Source organism: Rana temporaria, chromosome 5 (assembly GCF_905171775.1).
Source record: "Rana temporaria chromosome 5, aRanTem1.1, whole genome shotgun sequence".
Lineage (NCBI taxonomy): Eukaryota > Metazoa > Chordata > Amphibia > Anura > Ranidae > Rana > Rana temporaria.
The window spans coordinates 40366549-40383077 of record NC_053493.1 but is presented as its reverse complement, the minus strand read 5'-3'; the positions used below and the strand labels follow the sequence as shown (position 1 = coordinate 40383077).

Genomic DNA, 16529 nt, shown 5'->3' with positions numbered 1-16529 from the left:
TTCGATTGGCGCGGGGGAGCGCTTAATTTAAATTCAAGCCACCCCCTTTGAATTACGCGGCCTTACGCCGGGCCATTTACACTACGCCGCCGCAAATTACGGAGCAAGTGCTTGGAGAATACGGTCCTTGCTCCAGTAATTTGCGGCGGCGTAGTGTAAATGGCTTACACTACGCCAACGCCGATTCTATGAGAATCTGGTCCAATCAGTGCAGAATGAAAAAAATAGTTCCCCTTTCTGCTGATCATGTGCTGGTCGGAGCAGGGGGGAATATATCTTCAGTTTCGGATGCATGCCCATTCAGCTCCGCTCGCATGTTCTTCTGCCTTGGCTCAAGTCCCGGTCAGCCACCTGCCTGCTTATCTCCTTGCCTTCCCTGGTGGAGTGATCTTCCTCCGCTCCCCACCCAGTAGTAGCCGGGGGCCCGGAGAGTTATGCCTCGTACACACGTTCAGATTATCCAACGGGAATTGTGTGATGACAGGCTGTTCTCGGAAATTGTTGTCGGATTTTACGCCAACAAATGTTGGATAGCATGCTTTAAAATTGTCCGCCAACAAATGTGCATTGTCGGATTATCCGATCGTCGGACAAAACTCCAAAGTACAAACACGCATGCTAAGGAAGCAATGCTCACCATAACATTAGCAGAAGTTGCCCAAAGGGTGACGCTAAAGAGCTGAAAAAACACATAGTTTCGTGTTTGCTGGCCGACAATTATTTGCCGATGGAAGGCAAGACAAGTTCATGGCCAACGCCATTCGGACAAAAGTCCTACGCTTTGTCTGCGGAAAATACGATCATGTGTATGAGGCTTAAGACTTGACAGGCTGTGAGGCGGGCGGGTGGCGGCGACGGGCAGAGAGTCGCCGATTACCGCCATTACTAGTAAAAAAAATGTCCACGGATTTCATTTGAAAAATCTGGTCACCTTATGCCACATGCATATTGTTTTGACAAAAATCTAGGCCATATTGTGGTCGGCAGACGATACCGCCTACCAGTGTTCTATAGAGGTGAATGGGGGTCACGCTACATCTCTGATGCAACCAAGTCCAATAGATGTGGTTGTGGTGTGGTGAAGGGGGTTTTCAATGTGAAATTCTTCTTCAAACAGGCAAGTGGGAGGTGGCATATCTCCTCCCGATCACCTGCTAAATGCGGGCTCGCTGCTGCTGACAAAGCGGTCCACCGTGGATTGCAAGTCAGCAGCAAGGCCCATGTGATGGAGGAATTAAGGTTAAAGGTGAATGGGTGTGGAGTGGATAAGATAAAGTGAACAGTTTAGTGGTAAGCCTTGGTTAGAGTCTGTTTAACCGATTCCCGACCAGCCACCATCATTGTACTGCAGCAAGGTGGATCGTTACTGCAAACTGCACAGGAACTCACTTTCGTGGGCGCACGTGCGCTCCCAATGGCCAGCGGGGGAGCCAATCAGCAGGTCCAGCGGACTTGATGTCCGCCAGCCACTTGAGATCGTTTCCCACAGTGACAGAACGGGGATCTACCTGTGTAAACAAGGAAAATCTCTGTTCTGACAGGGGAGATCTCACAGATCCTGTCTTTCTGCTATGCAGGAAGACGGATCTGTGTGTTTCCCCAGTCACACCGTCCCCCATACAGTTAGAACACACACTTAGGGAACACATTTACCTCCTTGATCGCCCCTGATGTTAACCCATCCCCTGCCAGCGTCATTAGTACAATAACAGTGCATATTTTTAGCACTAATTCCTATAATAATGTCTCTGGTTTCTGAAAAAAGAGTCAAAAAAGTTAGGTGTCCGATATGTCTGCCTCAATGTTGCAGTCCTGCTAAAAATCACTGATCGCCACCAGGGACGTTTGAATGAATTTGGGGGCCCCAGGCAAAATGGGGGCCCCCAAGCACCCCCCCCGCACGCAAAGCCTACGTTAGCGCTACACTAATTTTTTACACCCATGTTCTTACTCCTCCCCCCCCTCCCTAGTCCCTATGTTTTTCTATTCTCACCTTCCCTGTAGGCTGCAGCTGTAGTGTGGCCGAGCTCCTCTTCCTCCTGTCAGTCCGGTGTTCTATGATTATGGGCCCCCAGTTCCCAATCAGATAGTGCCCGGGCCAGGTACCGCGCGGCACAGGAGATTCAGTTTCCTGTGTTCCTGGCCGGACTGAAAGGAAGTGAGCACTCAGGCCCGAATTCACGTACGAGTTACGCCGGCGTATCTCCAGATACGCCGTCGTAACTCTGAGTCCGAGCCGTCGTATCTATGCGCCTGATTCTTAGAATCAGTTACGCATAGATTTGTATTAGATCCGACCGGCGTAAGTCTCTTACGCCGTCGTATCTTAACTGCATATTTACGCTGGCCGCTAGGGGCGTGTACGCTGATTTACGCCTAGAAATATGTAAATCAGCTAGATACTCAAATTCACGAACGTACGCCCAGCCGACGCAGTACAGATACGCCGTTTACGTTAGGCTTTTCCCGGCGTAAAGTTACTCCTGCTATATGAGGCGTACATGCGGCGTACCAATGTTAAGTATGGACGTCGTTCCCGCGTCGAATTTAGAAATGTTTACGTTGTTTGCGTAAGTCGTTCGCGAATAGGGCTGGGCGTCATTTACGTTCATGTCGAAAGCATTGGCTTCTTGCGGGTTAATTTGGAGCATGCGCACTGGGATACTTTTACGGACGGCGCATGCGCCGTTCGTAAAAAGCGTCATTTACGTGGGGTCACATCAAATTTAAATAACACACGCCCAGATCTACCACATTTGAATTAGGCGGGCTTACGCCGGCCTATTTAAGCTACGCCACCGCAACTTTGGTTTGAGAATACGCCACTTGCCTGTCAAAGTTGCGGAGGCGTAACGTAAATAGGATACGTTACCCCCGCACAAAGATACGCGCCTCAGTGTGCACTTCCTGTCAGTCCGGCCGGGAACAGACAGGAGGAAGGAAGAGTAGCTCGGCCACGCTACAGCCTGGGAAGGGGAAGTTGGGGGCCCCAGGCCAGCTCGGGGGGCCCCAAGCAATTGTTTGTTTTGCCTGTCCTGTAGTGACGGGCCTGATCGCCACCATTACTTGTAAAAAAAAAATAATAATAATAGAAATACCATACATCTATCTCTTATTTTGTAGACGCGATAACTTTTGTGCAAACCAATCAATATACGCTTATTGCGATTTTTTTTTACCAAAAACATGTAGCAGAATACATATATGCCTAAATTGATGAATATTTTTTTTTCTTTTTTACTTTTTTTTTTATTAAATGTTTTATGGCAGAAAGTAAAAATGTTTTTTTTTTTTCAAGATTGTCGCTCCTTATTTGTTAATAGCGCAAAAAATAAAAAACCGCTGAGGTGATTTAATACAACCAAAAGAAAGCTCTATTTGTGGGAAAAAAAGCACATCAATTTTGTTTGGGAGCCACGTCGCACGACGCGCAATTGTCAGATAAAGCGACACAGTGCCGAATTGAAAAAAAGTGGCCCGGTCAGGAAGTGAGTAAATCCTTCCGGGGCTGAAGTGGTTAACAAGGTTAGGTCAGGGAATGTTTTCATTTTACTTTGTTTTGGTGCCGAACATGCCAAGAACTACTGAGGTGAAGGAACAAATTGTAAGTCTACTAAGCAGGAAGTGGAGATGCTGAGAAGGAGCATCATTAATACTCGTTAATGGAATTTTTTTGAGATGAAAACAAATACATAGGGACTCTTGTGTGTAGGTTTTCCTACATCAGCCAGGATATGAAGCTGAATCCTATCAAGTGCATTGTATAAACAGTTGTCAAAACATTACCCAACATGGCCTTAGTGCGTCCAGAACTATTCCACTTCCATAACACAGTCTTCTGCTTTTTTTTTTTTTACATTGCACAGACATTTTTAGATCACCTATGATAGAATCTAATCTTTTCTGTAAAAGTCAGCTTAAAGGGGTTGTAAAGGTAAAAAAAAATCCCCTAAATAGCTTCCTTTACCTTAGTGCAGTCCTCCTCCACTTACCTCATCCTTCCATTTTGCTTTTAAATGTCCTTATTTCTTCTGAGAAATCCTCACTTCCTGTTCTTCTGTCTGTAACTCCACACAGTAATGCAAGGCTTTCTTCCTGGTGTGGAGTGTCGTGCTCGCTTCCTCCCTTGGACTACTGGAGAGTCAGGACGTTCTCTACGTTGCAGATAGAGAAAGGAGCTGTGTGTTAGTGGGTGTTCTGACACTCCTGCTCGCCCCCTGTGTTTACAACGTTTCAGTCTATGAATAAAGAGAAGACGCTGTCTTGGGCTATACTGAGAGATACGCCGTCGTAAGTTTTTCTTTAATGGTGGCCCTACCATTAGCCTATACAGGGGTTTCCAAACGATGGCCCTCCAGTTGTTCAGGAACTACAATTTCCATCATGCCTAGTCATGTCTGTGGGATGTGTAGTTCCGCAACAGCTGGAGAGCCATTCGCCAACCCCCCCCCCCCCCCCCTGCCCCCTGTCCTCCACAATGTTTTGCTGTCAGGAGCGTAAAAAGATACTCAGTACTTATGGGTATGGGTATGACTTCACCTATCACCAGCTGAGAACGCTGGTGATGGGTGATTGACCTTTCACACGAAGATGAGGGAAGTAATCCCAGCCAGGGGCAGATTGACAACTCATAGGGCCCCCGGGCAATAGGAGATTATGGGGCCCCCGGGCAAAAGGAGATTATGGGGCCCCCAGGCAATAGATTATGGGGCCACACAGTACTGTATACACACTCAGACGCACAATATACACACACAGTATACAAACACACACTGAGAAGGTACTGGAGAGGTGGGCCATCTATAATCTTGGGATTTTAAGACCAAAAGGATATCGGTAAGGGACATTTCAGGGACAGATGTAAAAAAACACAGATTTTTACATACCGTCCCTGGTTTTATTGAGGCTGGCAACCCTTATGGGGCCCCCTAGTGGCATGGGGCCCTCGGGCAGTGCCTGAGTGGCCGAATGGTCAGTCCGCCCCGATCCCAGCCCTGTGTAAGCTCCAAATTGTGACTTGGAGCTTACACAGGTCTTCATGCCTTTGGTTCTGGTGGCTGAACTAAGTATCAGGAGAGCAAAAGGAAAATAAGAATGTGCTGGAGGGGCCGCCACCAAAATGTGTGCATGTTTGGTGCTCACGTACAAGAAAATGAGAACCTTTTGAATAAATTGGCCATTCATCTGCGTTTCTTTTGCAGGAAAAAGAAAGGACTTTTTTCAAAATCCAAAGACAAAGACAAAGGAAAAGAAAAAGCTGAAAAGCCGAAAATGGTCAGCCCTTTTACCATGGTAAGTGCCGGCACCTGGGATGGTGGTCTGTTAATGGGTCATTCTATCCAAGGTGAGAACATTGATATATTTAGCTTGAGGCCGTTTCTCAGAACCTCTGGGGTAATGATGTTGATTGCAGAAAGAGAATTTTTTAAAAGGGGCTGATATTCCTTCCACAGTTAGATGAACCTAAATACACATCTATATGGAAGACCTCCATTTAGTTACATAATCAGGTTGAAAAAAGACACAAGTTCAACCATTAATATATATATATATATATATATATATATATATATATATATATATATATATATATATATATATATATATATATATATATATATATATATATATAATATCATACAATCCCATATACCCAATTCTATACCCACAGTTGATCCAGAGGAAGGTGAAAAACTCCAGCAGATCCAATTTGCTACAGCAGGGGAAAAAATTCCTTCCTGATCAGATTTCCCCAGGATCACCTTTACCTATAAATATTAGTACCCAGTTATAGTATGTATGTGCCCAGGCACACCCTAATCATACTATGCAGCACAGGTTCCCCCTTCCGCCCTGGCTCCCCACTCCTTCCCTCTGCAGCACCTCAAGCTTCCCTTTGCAGCACCACCGACTCCTCTTCTGCCGGCTGTTGCTGCAGAGATGTTTTAGGATGAGTGAGGGAAGGGGCCGGTAAATATGTATTTATCAGCCCCTTCCCTTTCTGAATGAACATGGTGTGTGATCGGTAGTGTGTTTGAGCTTTGGGGTGCACACCCTAATGCAATAGGCTGCACACACCTATGTTCAGAGCTCTTACTGTGAAGAAACCTTTCCGTATTTGGAGATGAAATCTCCTTTCCTCCAGATGTAAAGAGTGCCCCCTTCGTGTTGACCGTAAAGTGAATAACTCAACACCAAGTTCACTATATGGACCACTTATATATTTGTACATGAGAGAATAAATTCAGTTCCTCTAATCTTTCCTCATAGCTGAGCTCCTCCATGCCTCTTATCAGTTTGGTTGCCCTTCTCTGCACTTATTAGTTGATAATACCTGAATCTGTCTGTCAGGACTCTGTCAGTAAAACCTCGTACACACGATCAGATTTTCGGATGACCGTTTGTCAGTTTTTTGTTGCATGTTAGTCTCATGTCGAAAGTGAAGAGGTTACTCGCCATATGAAAATTCTCATACGACAGAATACAACTTCAGAAGTGATGTAATGTGTTGAATAGTTTTGTATGTATTCTTTCGTTTCTGAGCATTCGATTTTTTTTTTTTGTCCGAAAATCGGACGTCGAGTTCACATCTGACACAAAAATTTTATAGTCTGCACATCCAGCTTTTGCCGGACGAAAAACCGGAATCGACTGTCGAAATCACCATACTAACGATTTGAAAATTGGCAGATCGTTCGTCGGGTGAAATTTTTCGATTTACGTATCGTCTGTACTAGGGTTGTCCCGATACCACTTTTTTGAGACCGAGTACTTTTTTTCAAGTACTCACCGATACCGAATACCGATACTTTTTTTTAATGTCATGTGACAGTATTTTTTTTTTTTTTTACACATTTTTTTTTACAGTGATTTTTTTTTTTAGAGGGGGGGGGGGGGTAGTGGTTTGTCAGTGTGTGTTTTTTTTCTAATTATTTACATTTTATTTTTTAATTATTTATTGCAAATTTTTTTTTCTTTTTTTTAATTAGCCCTGTTGGGGGGCTTTGGTGAGATATCAGGGGTCTTAACAGACCTCTGACATCTCCCCTTTAAGACAGAGAAAGGGACTAGGGACACATATTCCCCAGTCCCTTTCTCTACAGCCTCAGCTGAAATGAATGGAGAGAAGCTCCTCTCCATTCATAAACTGAAGCATCGTAAACACAAGTTACGATGTTTCAGTTATATGAATGGACAGAGTCAGTAATCACTGACTCTGTCAATTCAGAAAAGGTAGGAGTCGGGTTTAGCGGCTCCTACCTCTGCTCTCCATCCTGACATATTGAGGGGGGGAGAGCGGCATGGATGGGGAGAAGACGGCACGGACGGGGAGAACACATCACGGGGAAGAGCGGCACGGAGGGGGAGAACGGCACGGACGGGGAGAAGACAGCACGGAGGGGGAGAACACATCACGGGGGGGGGGAGAGCGGCACGGACAGGGAGAAGACATCACGGGGGGAGCGGCACGAAGGGGGAGCGTCATGGATGGGGAGAAGACATCACGGGGGGGAGAGCGGCACGGACGGGGAGAAGATATCACAGGGGGAGAGCGGCACGGACGGGGAGAAGACATCACGGGGGAACAAGACGGCACGGGGGAGAAGACATCAGGGGGGGGAGACAACACAGAGAAGACTTGTAACCCCCCCCACCACCCGATACCTGACTGTACAAGTATTGGGTGAAGCATCGGAGCATTTCCCCTGAGTACAAGTACTCGGGAAATGCTTGGTATCGGTATCGGGACATCCCTGGTCTGTACGGGTCTTAAGAGAGCCCTCCAAAGCATTCAGAGGTCTATTACTCTGTACTGTGCTGTCGGTCCAACAGTATTAGACCCCTTTCATATGTGGGGCGTTTTTCAGGTGCTTTAGCACCAAAAAAAACGTCTGTAAAACGCCTGAAAAATGCCTCCTCTGCAATCCCAGTGTGAAAGCCTGAGTGCTTTCTCCTTGGGGTGCTGCGCTGGCAGGACATTAAAAAAAGTGCTGCAAGCAGCTTCTTTGAGGCACTTTATGAGTGGTGTACACACTGACCAGAAACCCAGCCTTACAGTATGTTGACTAACCCCTGTTCACACATTTGCAGTGCGGGAAACGCAGTGATCCCTGAAATCGCACTGTTTGCGACCCGCTGCGGGTGTCATTACAAAATTAATGGCACCTCAAAGGGATAACAAACGGAGTGCAGTTTGCCCGCACTGGATCGATGGTATAAAATGACCATGCAACACAGTTACGGTGCGGCGCATTCAAAATGAATTGGCTCAAATTGCACCGCACTGAATCGCATGTAAATTGCACAGGAATGCGATGCAGTTTCTGTACGATTTACATGCAATTTATAGCATGAACCAGCGCTAACAGTATCCCCAGCAGCCAGACGTTTTTGGTATGATAAGATTTTTTTTTTTTTTTAACCAAGCTGGCCCAAATGAAGTATTCTTTGAATTCTGTAGAAGCAAATAACGTGTTGCTTTTAGGTTGACATCCCCTTTAAATACAGCAATAAAAGTGACACGAGGACACTGTCAGCCGATCTCATAAATATAGGTCATTTAACTTCCAGGAAGCCTGTAAAATAGCACTCAGAATGTCTGATCTAATTAGAGTAATTGCACTGAATTTCCTTTCATCATTAATATTAGGAGCTTTTTAGATCTGTGATGGAAACGCACGTCTGCAGGGGGCCATTTATTTCCATTTATCTTCATAATCACTGACCGGATTACATTCAATCTCTGCTTTTTGAAAGCATTTGAACACGTATATCTGAAAAGCAACCCATTTAAGTTGAAAAAAAAGATATTATAATTTTTTGTTCTGCATGAAACCAGCAAGAGATAATGAGGCTGATTTACTAGGCGCGCAATTCATGGCCTTACCGTGGTGCCAGGAAGAGACCGATGGCGAGTTGAATCCGGGGTAGGGCTCCAGGAAGAGGCTGTTGCTGACAGGGCCGTTGCTTCTCCTCCCGGGCGAACAGGAAACGCGTCCTCAGATCTGATTAGCTAGGAGTCCTAAGACTCCCTGGGCAATCGGGTCATAGAACCCGCTTCCTGATTAGCCAGGAGGAAAAGCAGGAAGACATTAGCGGATATTAATATGCTAATGTCACACAATTGGGTGGGCTCAGGGCACAGTGTTCTACGCCCCAAGCCCATCCTTTTTTTAAGCCAATTAGAGCTTCAGGCTCTAATCATGTGCTTAAAAAAAAAAAATCCCATTGAAATCCATGTGTCCGGTGCCCTGCATGAAGATTAGGGGCCAGGCGCATGGATTAAGGAGGCACCCCTAATGCTGTCAGAAACACTAAACCTCTCCTGCCATATACAAAACAAATACAACGTTATGGCTGGAGTTAGGCTTTACCTTTGAGTGGTTGTAAATGTAATACATGGAATAGGTAAATTTACAGTGTTTTTGACTTCTGTAGTATTTTATATTTAATAGTCAGTTCAGGGTTCAGTCTTTAGCTTCTAGGGGGCTGCCATTTCTGACCTCTATTTAAAAATACTGGGGTAGATTCAGATAAATTAGCGGATCTTTAGATCCGCGTAATCTATCTGATTTACGATCCGCCGGCGCAAGTTTTTGAGGCTAGTGCTGTATTCAGAAAGCACTTACCTCAAAACTTGCGGCGGCGTATCATAAATCCCCCGGCGGAATTCAAATTCCGTGGCTAGGGGGCGCCTACAATTTAAATCAGGGGCGTCCCCGCGCCGATCCAACAGCGCATGCGCCGTCCGCGATTTTTCCCAGCGTGCATTGCTCCAAATGACGTCGCTAGGACGTCATTGGTTTCGGCGTGAGCGTAACTTGCGTCCGGCCGTATTCTGAATCGACTTACGCAAACGACGTAAAAATTCAAAACTCGGCGCGGGAATGACGGCCATACTTAACATAGGATACCCCTCACATAGCAGGGGTAACTATGCGCCGGAAAAAGCCGAACGCTAGCGACGTAAAAAAAAAACGACAGGCGGGCGTTCGTTTCTGAATCGGCGGAACTCCTCATTTGCATATTCGTCGCGTACAAAAAAACGAAACGCCACCTAGCGGCCAGCGGGAGATTGCAGCATAAGATCCGACGGTGTAAGTCACTTACACCTGTCGGATCTTAGGGAGATCTATGCGGAACCTGATTCTATGAATCAGGCGCATAGATCCGACCGTCGGAACTCAGAGATACGACGGCGTATCAGGAGATACGCCGTCGTATCTCTATCTGAATCCGGGTCACTGGCTTAACCGGCAACAGGTATAAAGCACAAGCAAGAGTCCCTGATCTGCATACGTCTCCTGGTCAGTGAAAGTATTGAAGCCACTCAATCCCCATCCAGCCAGGCACCTAGCATTTTCAGTTGAAGAGGTCAGCAGTGACAGTCTAACTTTTTTTCGGAGAACAAATTTTCTTTAATTACAAGATGCTATAAGCTGTTTATGATGGAGAGTAGGAAAGATGGCATTTTTTGGTGGAAATAAAATAACCATTCTTGAGAAGGAATCAATTTTTTTGATAGGAACAGATAAAATAATACATTAAAGCGGACCTAAAGTAATTTTTTAAACTTTTCATCTATTAAATCTTCTGCTCTTGTTGTTTTAACTTTGGATAGTAAAAAAAAAATATTCTGCCAGTAAATACCTTATACAGCCTACTTCCTGTTTCCTGTCTGGTAAAATGCCTAGGCCTTTGACATCATGCACAGCTCTCTCAATCACCCGTGGGAGTTTGCCAGTAAGGGAGGGTGAATCATAAGAGGGCCAATGAGAGCTGCAGAGCTGGAGTTGTGTGTCTGTGTAAATCTAGGAAGTGAACAGGCAGCAGCTTCCGCTGCCCACAGTTAAAATGGTTGCAGCCAGGCTCAGTGGAGGGAGATTTCTGCAGCATATTTCGCGAGTACAGAATCACAGTATAAAGAAAACAATATGCAAAGTGGTTGGAAGAAAGCTTCAGAATGGCAAAGATGGCCCGGATTCACATACATCGGCGCATATTTATGCCGCCGTAGCGTATCTCCTTTACGCTACGCCGACGCAGCGCAGAGAGGCAAGCACTGGATTCACAAAACCAGTGCTGCCAAATCTGCGCTGGGTTTCCTAGGCGTAAGCCGGCGTATGTGGAAGTGGGCGTGAGCCATGCAAATGAGGCGTGACCCCATGCAAATGATGGGCTGAGTCTCAGACAGATACGTATAGTGAACGGCGCATGCGCCGTCCCGTGGACGCATCCAGTGCGCATGCTCAGAATCACGTCGGAACTACTCCCTAAGATACGCCAGATCACTGCCTACGGCGTGAACGTAACCTACGCCTAGTCATATTCACGTCCTACGTAAACTACGTAAAATACGTCGGCTTGTGTTCCCTGGTGCAGCCATTTGCATGGATGCTGCTGAGTTACACCTCCTTTATGGGGCATAACTTTACGCCGGACGTATAACTTTACGCGCACTGCGTCGGACGGACGTACGTTCGTGAATCGGCGTATCTCCCTCATTTGCATATGTGAATAGAAAATCAATGGGTGCGCCAAATACGTCCAGCGTGAATATGCGCCCACTCTACGCCGACGTAGGAAAGTTACGTCGGTCGGATGAAGCCTATTTTCAGGCGTATCTTAGTTTCTGAGTCCGGCGCATAGATACGACGGCGCATATTTGCACTTATGCGGCGTATCTCGAGATACGTTGGCGCAAGTGCTTTGTGAATCCGGGCCGTTGTTTTTATTACAAATTCTGTGAGCAGACTGCAGTTCCCCTTTAATTGTAACAGGTAAGAGAATTAACCCTTTACTATCTGTTGCAGAATTATATTGAAAATTCACCTCCCTTTACATGAAGGAAGAAAGATGACTGTCTGAATGTTCTTTTTCAGTTCCGATACTCTGGAGCCACAGACAAATTATTGATGCTGCTTGGAACTTTAGCAGCCCTCATACATGGAGCCGCCTTACCACTCATGATGCTGGTGTTTGGGGAGATGACAGACAGCTTTGTCTCTTTTGGACAAAATATGACATGTAAGTTTATTGCGATGTGATACATACATTGTAGTGTTAATCCAAACCAAAGCAACAGGTTCTCTTTAATGCCCCCTCCCCTGGCAAAACACACTTACCTTTCTTTCTCTTCTCCCCCGCCCTGCTCAGCCACCAAGAGTGAAAGAAAACACTTGGTACTTCCAGGTATAAAGGAGCATGTGACTTACCCCATGTGACAGCACCTTTGATCGGTGACAGAGAGACTGTCTGCAACCTTGTAACCTCTGTTCCTAACCAGGGTTCTGTGGAACCCTAAGGTTTCTCCAGAGCTTGCTGGGTGTTTCTTAAACAACAAGCACTTTCTTTTCTCTAAAGCAGGGTTCGACAAACCCCGGGCGCCAGGTCGCATTTGCGACTAGAATTAGCAAACTGGCGCCTGGGGCTGCACAGCTGGGGTATCCTGTCTCCGTGCGCGATCGCGTTGGGCCACGCCGGCTGGTAATTGAGGCCGCGCCTTTGCGGCCTCCTGCAGTCCTATGCTTCCTTATGGAATCTGGCGGCCTCTTGTGGTGGCCTTTGGTATGACAAGACAACCAGCAATGGTAATGGATATTCCCCTGCCTGTTTTCACTGCCCGCCCATCTCCTTCCCATTAATTAGAACCCCCAAACATTATATATATTTTTTATTCTAACACCCTAGAGAATAAAATGTTGGTCGTTGCAATACTTTCTGTCACACCGTATTTGCGCAGCAGTCTTACAAGCGCAATTTTTTTGGGAAAAAATACACTTTTTTGAGTTAAAAAAATAAGACAACAGTAAAGTTAGCCCAATTTGTTTTTATATTGTGAAAGATAATGTTACGCCGAATAAATTGATACCCATCATGTCACGATTGAAATTTGTGCCCGCTCGTGGAATGGCGACAAACTTTTACCCTTAAAATTCTCCATAGGCGACGTTTAAAAAATTCTACAGTTTGCATGTTTTGAGTTACAGTGGAGATCTAGGGCTAGAATAATTGCTCTCGCTATACCGATCGCGGCGATATCTCACATGTGTGGTTTGAACACCGCTTTCATATGCAGGCGCTACTCACGTATGCGTTCACTTCTGCACGCAAGCTCGGCAGTAAAGTTACCCCATTTTTTTTTATATTGTGAAAGATAATGTTACGCCGAGTAAATTGATACCCAACATGTCACGGTTCAAAATTGTGTCCGCTCGTGGAATAACGACAATAACTTTTACCCTTTAAAATGGCCATAGGCGACGTTTAAAAAATTCTACAGGTTGCATGTTATGAGTTACAGGGGAGGTCTAGGGCTAGAATTATTGCTCTCGCTCTACCAATCGCTGCGATACCTCACATGTGTGGTTTGAACACCGCTTTCATATGCAGGCGCTACTCACATATGCGTTCACTTCTGCACGCAAGCTCGGCGGGATGGGGCGCGTTCCTGGCTCCTTACTTTTTTAGCTGGCTCCTAGATTCCAAGCAAATTTGTCAAGTCCTGCTCTAAAGTAAGAAACCACTGACGCCAATGCTTGCTTTGGCCATCTATAAGGAGGGGGGCAATATTCTCACTGAACACTGATGTAAGGAGGTTTCTTCCCACTGGCCACCAATATAATGGCACCCTTCTTCTTATAACCACCATTGCAAGGCAGCCTTCTGCCAAGGACCACCATTATACAGTAAGGTGGTCCTTCCACTGACCACCGATCTAAGGGGACCCGTTCTCCACTGACCAATTACGTCTAGGGGTACTTCACTGACCACTAATGTAAGGGGCACTTCACTGACCATCAGTGTAAGTGGGCCCTTCTGCAAATGACCACCAATATCCAGCAATGTCCTTCTTCCATTGATCCAAGGGGGGCCTTCTCCACTGACCACTAAAGTATAGGGCAGGGGTGTCCAAACTTGTTTCAAAGAGGGCCAGATTTGATGAAGTGAACATGCGTGAGGGCCGACCATTTTGCCTGACATTCTTTGACCCATTAAAAATTTGGTTCAAGTGTGTTTGTCAGAGCACTGCTCAACAAGAATTCTCTCGCTTTTGTGGCCCCAACGAATCCCCTACCCCCGCTCAGGACTAAGGATGAGCTTGGGCGTGTTATTGGGATATACTGTATTTATTGGTGTATAACAAGCACCTTCACTTTAAGAGGGAAGTTTCAGGAAAAAAATGTAATTTTAATGAAAAGAACTGTGAAGCAATATAAAGGTCAGTGCCTCGATAGGCACTGACCTTTATTTTTCTTCACAGTTCTTTTCATTAAAATTACATTTGCATCGATATGCAGCCTCACCATTGCCATGAATGCAGCTTCCCCATTGCCATGAATGCAGCCTCCTCATTGCCACCAGTGCAGCCTCCCCATTGCCGTCAGTGCAGCCTCCCCATTGCCATCAGTGCAGTCTCACCATTGCCATCAGTGCAGCCTCATCCATTCCCATCTACAGCCTCGGAGGGGACATGGGGGTGATGGGACGAGCGCCAACAGATTACATAAAGGAAAATCTCCCATTTACTCGGCGGCCTCTTTAATACAAAGTCCCGCCTCCTATGATAGACAGAACGTCATCCAATGGCAGCCCAGGAGACAGGACTTTCTAGTACAGATGCCACTGAGTAAACAGGAGATTCGTAATCTGACGGCGCTCGTTCTGCCCCCTCCCTGTCCCCTCTGAGGTAGCACCGATAAATACAGTATATATCTTTAGTGGCCCAGGGGGCCGCAAAAGATATATATATCCAAATTACCAGGGGGGCCACATTAAACCGGACCAAGGGCCGCAATCGGCCCGCGGGCCGGATTTTGGACATGCCTGGTATAGGGGTACTTTAGTGATCACTAATGTAAGGAGCACTTTACTGACTTTACTGACCGCCGATGTGTCTGCCAATGACCACTAATGTAAGGGAACATTTTACTGAACACTGACAATAATGTGGTTGCTTAGGCAGCCACATCTTTTGTTTGTGCTTAGATCTCTCTAAAGGCCCGTACACGTGATCAGACTTTTTGACAACATATGTCTGACGAACCTGTTTTTGTGGACAATCCAACCGTGTGTATGCTCCATCGGACAAACTTTTTAGCTTTTTCATCGTTTCATCATTTGTCCTTTTACATCTGTTTTTTGTCCGATACGGTTTTCAAACAGAAGGAAAACAGGGCTTTCATCCATTCCAGAAAACAGATGTTGAAGGAAACGGATGGAAACGGACGTAACCAGTACCGGCCCAAGACATTGTGCTGCCTGGGACCAAGAATGAAACTCTGCCCCCCCCCCTCCCCCAGAAAAAAAATCACGCCAACCAAAAGGCCCCCACATTCATTATTTTATATCATGATAACTAAAGGGGACCCGTCATGGCTCTATACATGTATAAAGGAGTATAAAGAGGACCTGTCATTGCTCTATACATGTATAAAGGAGTATAACGAGGGCCTGTCATGGCTCTATACATGTATAAAGGAGTATAAAGAGGACCTGTCATTGCTCTATACATGTATAAAGGGGTATAACGAGGACCTGTCATGGCTCTATACATGTATATAGAGGACCTGTCATTACTCTTTACATGTAAAGGAATATAAAGAGGACCTGCCATGGCTCTATAAATGTATATAGGAGTATAAAGAGGACCTGTCATGGCTCTATAAATGTATATAGGAGTATAAAGAGGACCTGTCATTGCTCTATAAATGTATATAGGAGTATAAAGAGGACCTGTCATGGCTCTATAAATGTATATAGGAGTATAAAGAGGACCTGTCATGGCTCTATAAATGTATATAGGAATATAAAGAGGACCTGCCATGGCTCTATAAATGTATATAGGAGTATAAAGAGGACCTGTCGTGGCTCTATACATGTATATAGGCGTATAAAGAGGACCTGTCATGGCTCTATAGATGTATAAAGAGGACCTGTCATGGCTCTATACATGCATATAGGCGTATAAAAGGACCTGTCATGGCTCTATACATGTATCCAGGAGTATAAAGGGACCTGTGAATTGCTGGCGGCCACAATGTCTTTTGCGCAAACTAATCAATGTACGCTAATTGTGTTTTTTTTTTGTATCAAAAATATGTAGAAGAATACATATTGGCCTAAACTGAAGAAAATAGTTTATTTTTCTAAATTTTGGGGATATTTATTATAGCAAAAAGTTAAAAAATATATATATTTATAGCACAAAAAATAAAAACCGCAGAGGTGATCAAATATCACCAAAAGAAAGCTCTATTTATGGGAAAAAAAAGGACATCAATTTTATTTGGGTAGCGGAGCTGGCGGAACGGGCTGGCGGGCATCAGTATGCTGCCCCCCTAAAAGTGCTGCCTGGTACCCATGGTACCACCCGGTCCCATCATAGGGCCGGCCCTGGACGTAACTGGATGATCATCCATTAACATCCGTTTTTTCCATTGAGATGCATTGAGATGCATTGATGTCCGTTTTCCATCTGTCAACGGATGGATGAAAAATGTACAAACAACCAGACCCTTCCCGTCAAA

The 16529-nt window shown here is 45.5% G+C and overlaps 1 protein-coding gene across 1 annotated transcript in view; it reads left to right on the top strand.

Moving 5' to 3' along the window:
• The window catches only part of LOC120939954 (ATP-dependent translocase ABCB1-like), a 143780-nt gene that overhangs the window by 45108 nt on the left and 82143 nt on the right, over positions 1-16529 (top strand). Inside the window, 2 exon segments of the mRNA XM_040352424.1 lie at positions 5202-5292; positions 11883-12027. Of these exon segments, the coding sequence (XP_040208358.1) occupies positions 5202-5292; positions 11883-12027 (236 nt within the window).